This window comes from Neltuma alba, unplaced genomic scaffold (assembly GCF_004799145.2).
Source record: "Neltuma alba isolate B1F8T4 unplaced genomic scaffold, ASM479914v2 tig00011201_pilon, whole genome shotgun sequence".
Taxonomy (NCBI): domain Eukaryota; kingdom Viridiplantae; phylum Streptophyta; class Magnoliopsida; order Fabales; family Fabaceae; genus Neltuma; species Neltuma alba.
In genome coordinates this window covers 24288-29369 of record NW_021635925.1, presented here as the reverse complement: position 1 = coordinate 29369, position 5082 = coordinate 24288, and the positions used below count along the sequence as shown (strand labels likewise).

At 36.2% G+C, this 5082-nt stretch overlaps 1 protein-coding gene across 1 annotated transcript; it reads left to right on the top strand.

Annotated features, from left to right (window-relative positions):
- Window positions 1-2529: 2529 nt before the first annotated feature.
- Window positions 2530-4859, top strand: LOC114762223 (CBS domain-containing protein CBSX5). Its single transcript, XM_028951687.1, has 2 exons — window positions 2530-2958; window positions 3762-4859. The coding sequence occupies exons 1-2, from the start codon at window positions 2600-2602 to the stop codon at window positions 4621-4623; spliced, it is 1221 nt and encodes a 406-aa protein (XP_028807520.1). The 5' UTR covers window positions 2530-2599; the 3' UTR covers window positions 4624-4859.
- Window positions 4860-5082: the final 223 nt, after the last annotated feature.

Here is a 5082-nt window from a genome sequence, read left to right as displayed (position 1 = left end):
ATAAAATAAATATATGAGATGAGTTTTATCTTAATTTGTATGAAAACAACCTTAAAAAAACGTTTTTAGAAGGTATCCAAACACCTCCAACACACAGGATCAGATCAACATTGTACGAGAAGCTAACTTTTCCAAATATGGACATGTGTTATCGCATTATTTACTTTCTCCATCCTTTATTATTTATAGGTGAGTAAATGAAAGGGAACACAAATGAGAAAAACGATTAAAAAAATGATTAAAAAAAGAAATAAAATTGGTAGAAATACATTTTACGCTCAGACAAAGCCATAATTTTGTTAAAAAGGACGGAGGGAGAAATTCAAGAATTCGGGGAGAGTATTATTAAAAAAAAAGTGAGATTTTTATGAAAATGTAATCAATAATTGTGGGAAGATAGCACGTCAATTTTTTTACACCAAAAAGATATATCTTTTTACCGGAATAGTAAATCAAATATGAAGAATGTAGTTGTATGAAAAAATTAATTTGGAGGTCAAAAAAGTTATATGGAAAAATGACCTCGATCGCTGAGGCGGACAACAAATGAACGAAATACCAAAAAAGCGAGTCAAGTACTGAAAGTGACGCTGTTTGGTAGAAAAAGAAAAATTGGCAAGCTCCTCTGGAAATTATATTATCGGCATTCGTATTTTATTTATTTATTAATTGTTACATATGAATGTATGGCCAATTTTGGCTGGTGGGCGCACACACATCCGACTGAATCTTGAATATATTAGGATTTCATCGACCTGTCACGCGGTTACCGCAAAGCTCCAAATTAAATCTCCACCTTTTTCAACAAGCATCTCCTCTCCTTACAAATATTTTTGTCCCAGCTCTGCTGGCAGCATGTAAACTCCCATGTACTAGAATAAGAGTTGATTTAGCAGGTAAGAGTCATTTCAAAACTTATAAAATCATAAGTTTAAATCCTACCGTCAATGTAAGAATCTTGTTGATAGGTAATCTATAAATGTTTTTGTAAGTGTTCTCCAAATCTGAAAGCATGTCCTCACTTCAGTAAAAAATGAGCATTCGATAACCAATATGCGGAAATACTTTGTGGATAAGGATATGAAAACTATTAAAATAGTTTTCAATTTTTTTATGTTTTAAAAAGTTTTAATATGAATATGATACTTAGAAAATCTTAAAAATGATATAAAGTTCAAAAGTTTTTAAAAAAAATTATTATTATTATTTCAATATTGAGACTTTACAGCTTTCATTGTCCCATATGTTTGGATTGCTTCTTTAGCTGGCTAGAAATCATTGTCAAGGATATAAAAAATTATATATATATATATATATATATATATATAGACATACCCGTATACCCTAGAAGTATCATATCTCACTTCAACGCAAAAGATATGTACGTATCTCTGCAAATCAGAGTTCTAGGCAGCTTATACATTGCACTTGGGGAGAGACGGAGAGTAACATTCAACGCATCTGAAGCAATGTTGGAAATGGCAGAATACTTGAAGATGTTAAGTAATGCTATATAGTTAATAGATTTTAGATACAATTTGTTCTTTTTCTCCCGGGAAAACAAAAAAACAGATATCATTTGTTCACGTCCCTCTCTCAACGTTTTAAGAAATGCGCAAGAAAAAACTATTTTATAGGTATCTGTGTTTTTTATCTTTTAGTTCAGTATTTATACATTTTTTAATTAAATCTTTTAATTTTATTTTATTACTATCACTAAACCCCACCAATACATATAGGTTTCGTTTGGTATGAAATATTAAAAATAAAGAGTAATAAGAATCGTAATTGTTATTGAAAAAATTATTAAGGAATATTTAGTACGAGTAATTTTTTGTCATATGAGATTAGACAATCCCATGTATATGAAATTGAGAAATACTACCTCCGGTCCTAATTATAAAAGCCAGTTGACTAATTTGAGGAGATTAAGAAAGTAAGTTGAGTTAGTTATTTATTTTAAATAGGTGTTGTTTTTCCTAAAATATCCTTGCTAATCAAGCGTACTGACCAGAACTATAATTATTAAAAGAACTATCTTGAAAAAAATTAAGTAAATATGAGAGACAAAATAAATTAGACTTTTATATTTAGGATCAAAATAAAAGTTAAATATGGTTTTATATTAAAGATCGAAGGTAGTACTAAATTCCCTTATGATATTTCTTAATCTCACATGTATAAATTTGCCAAATTCCAAATAACAAGTAACTATTCATACTAAATACTCTTTTGATATATTTTTTCAATTTTAGTCTCAATTTTTACTCATCATTTTTAATGCTTCCTACTAAATGAGATTATAGATCTTAGTGTATATATATTTTTTTTGCTTCTTAATTCATCTTGGAGGGAAATCCTCTCAACTTAATTTTTTTCATTTTTCTTTTATTTTCATGACAAACAAGTGGACCCCACATATATCTGTCTCTCTCATCCTACTTTACCGTACCCCAGTCCCCGCCCTTGTGTCCGTATGACGCGTTTGTTATAAATAGACCCCTCTTCTCATCTCGGATACCCACCACACTTCCTAGCACCGCCGCAGCCACCACCGGAGCCCGCCGCAGCCCGTCCCCCATCGGAGTTCCTATCTTGCATGGCAGTGAGCTTACTGGCACATGAGGTATCCGACCTCTGCCTTGGCAAGCCGGCGCTGAAGCCGCTTCCTCTGTCAGCCACTGTCGCCGACGCCTTGGCCGCCCTCAAGATCTCCGACGACAACTTCATCAGCGTCTGGAACTGCAGCGATCACTCCGTTGCCGCTGGAATCGGCTTCGGCGAGGAAAACGATGACCTAGGCTGCCGATGCGTCGGCAAATTGTGCATGGTCGATGTTATTTGCTACCTGTGCCGAGAGGAAAATCTTTTGTCTCCAACGGCTGCCCTGAAGGCGCCTGTCTCTGCGATTCTGCCTAGAACTTCAGGTGTCGTGAGACATCTCGAGCCTTCTTCGAGGTACTTCACGCAGACCATATGATTTATGCTGGAAATGTTGGTTTATCTCTCCCCCCACCTCCCCCCCTTTCTGATTCTTCTGGTGATTTTTTTTAATTTTTTATTTTCACTCTGTTTACCGTATATCAAGTGAGACTTCTGTGGAATTTTAATTGCTGGGTTGAAACTTGAAAAGCAAGCTGTCCTGTTTTTTCATTGCAATTTTTCCACTTCTAATTGATAGCTGGAACAGTGTCACCATTTAATAGCTCGTTGAGCGGACGAGTTCAATTATATCTTAAGTTGAACAAAGATGCACACTGGATCTTTACTTGATTAAGTTAAATTTTCTTCTTTTTTTTTTTTTTTTTATCAATCATCGTTTTACTGCCGGTCATTTGTGTGAGTAAATACTAAAAAAAATCTCTATTGGAAGGTAAGATCTTGAATTAATTCTTCAAATTTGAGTTTCTAACCGCACAATAACACGTGAAGCTCGAATTTAGACAAGAAATTTCTGATGGATTTTATAGAATTGTAGAAAGCATTTCATGTCAAGGAAAAATGGCAAACTCTAACACCTTATTTCTCCAAGAAGAAGGGTCTCTAGGTTACCAGTGAGTGATTGTCTGAACGAAGAAGATTTAAATGAACTGAACTTGAAATTGTTTTTTTTTTTTTAAGCCTTCAGGGGGAATAGTTTCCTACGATGAGGGAGTTATGTTCAACAATTTTCTCTTGACATTTTGAAGCTCTGCTTCTGCCTTGGATTTATACAGCTCAGATGATCACCAATTAACCCACTATTTATTTTGATTTTTCAGCTTATCGGAAGCCATTGATTTGATCCTTCAAGGAGCACAGAACCTTGTAGTGCCATTACCAGCCAAAAGAAGCGGCGTTTCAAGGAGAAAACAGCACCAGAAATCCTCAAGCAGCTCTGCAATTTGTACAAGCCACAATGGTCGTGAGTTCTGCTGGCTGACTCAAGAGGATGTGATCCGCTTCCTTCTTGGTTCCATAGGCGTCTTCTCTCCACTCCCTGCTCTCTCCATAGACACCCTTGGCATCATCAGCTCCGAGGTCTCGGCCATTGACTACTACGCCCCGGCATCTTCTGCCGTAGGAGCCATTTCAAATTCCCTCACAACACAAACTTCAGTGGCCATTGTTGATAGTGAAGGAATCTTTATTGGTGAAATCTCTCCCTTCACCCTTGCCTGCTGTGATGAGACTGTTGCTGCTGCTATCACAACCCTTTCTGCTGGGGATCTAATGGCCTACATTGATTGTGGCGGGCCCCCAGAAGATATAGTGAGAGAAGTGACGGCAAGGTTGAAGGAGAAGAACTTGGAGAAAATGCTAGAAGAATTCACAATTTTGTCTTCTGTGGTCACTGATTCATCGTCATCTTCATCAGATGAAGAATCTGTGCTGTCCCCAAGAAGGTCATTGCCAAGGTCAGGAAGGTACAGTAGGTCCTTCAGCTACTCAGCCAGAATGGTGAGAAAAGCAGAGGCCATTGTGTGCCATCCCAAGAGCTCTCTAGTTGCTGTGATGATTCAGGCCATTGCTCATAGAGTGAACTATTTGTGGGTTATAGAAGATGATTTTAGCTTAGTTGGTATCGTCACTTTTTCCAATATGTTGAAGGTGTTCAGAGAACACTTGGAGCCATTTGCTTAGCTGATTAGGCGCGAAATCAAGAAGCAATAGGGAAGAGAGAGAGATCAGTATCTGTGAATAATGGTGATGGACCTTCTCTGTTCCGAAATGTTGAGTTTGTGAGTGGCGATGTTAGATGTTTGTTTTGCTTCATTTCAAGTAATGTATTTCGTTTCCTCTTTTTGAGATTTCCATTCATTTCTTCCTGCGTTTCTATGTCAGATAATAAAACGCTTCTTCTTCTTTGGCCATTTTAATACTGCGGGTTTCTTTACCATTATTGCACGACGCTTTATACTTTTTTACGATCACGTGCATCGGGTTGAGGTAAGCAGTTATAACTATAGTTGTTTACCAATACAAATTAAAAAAAAAAAAAAATCGCACTGTAGTTATGCACAAAAAGGGGAGAGTTATAACTATAGTTAAAAAAAGATTGCGTGTTTGGTGTTTTTTTATTTTTAAATAGAAGTATGAGCA

Excerpts from the sequence above, each read along its gene's own strand:
- LOC114762223 (XM_028951687.1), top strand. The coding sequence starts at position 2,600 with ATGGCAGTGAGCTTACTGGCACATGAGGTATCCGACCTCTGCCTTGGC. Across the intron at positions 2,959-3,761 it reads CATCTCGAGCCTTCTTCGAG|CTTATCGGAAGCCATTGATT; the intron begins GTACTTCACGCA and ends TTGATTTTTCAG.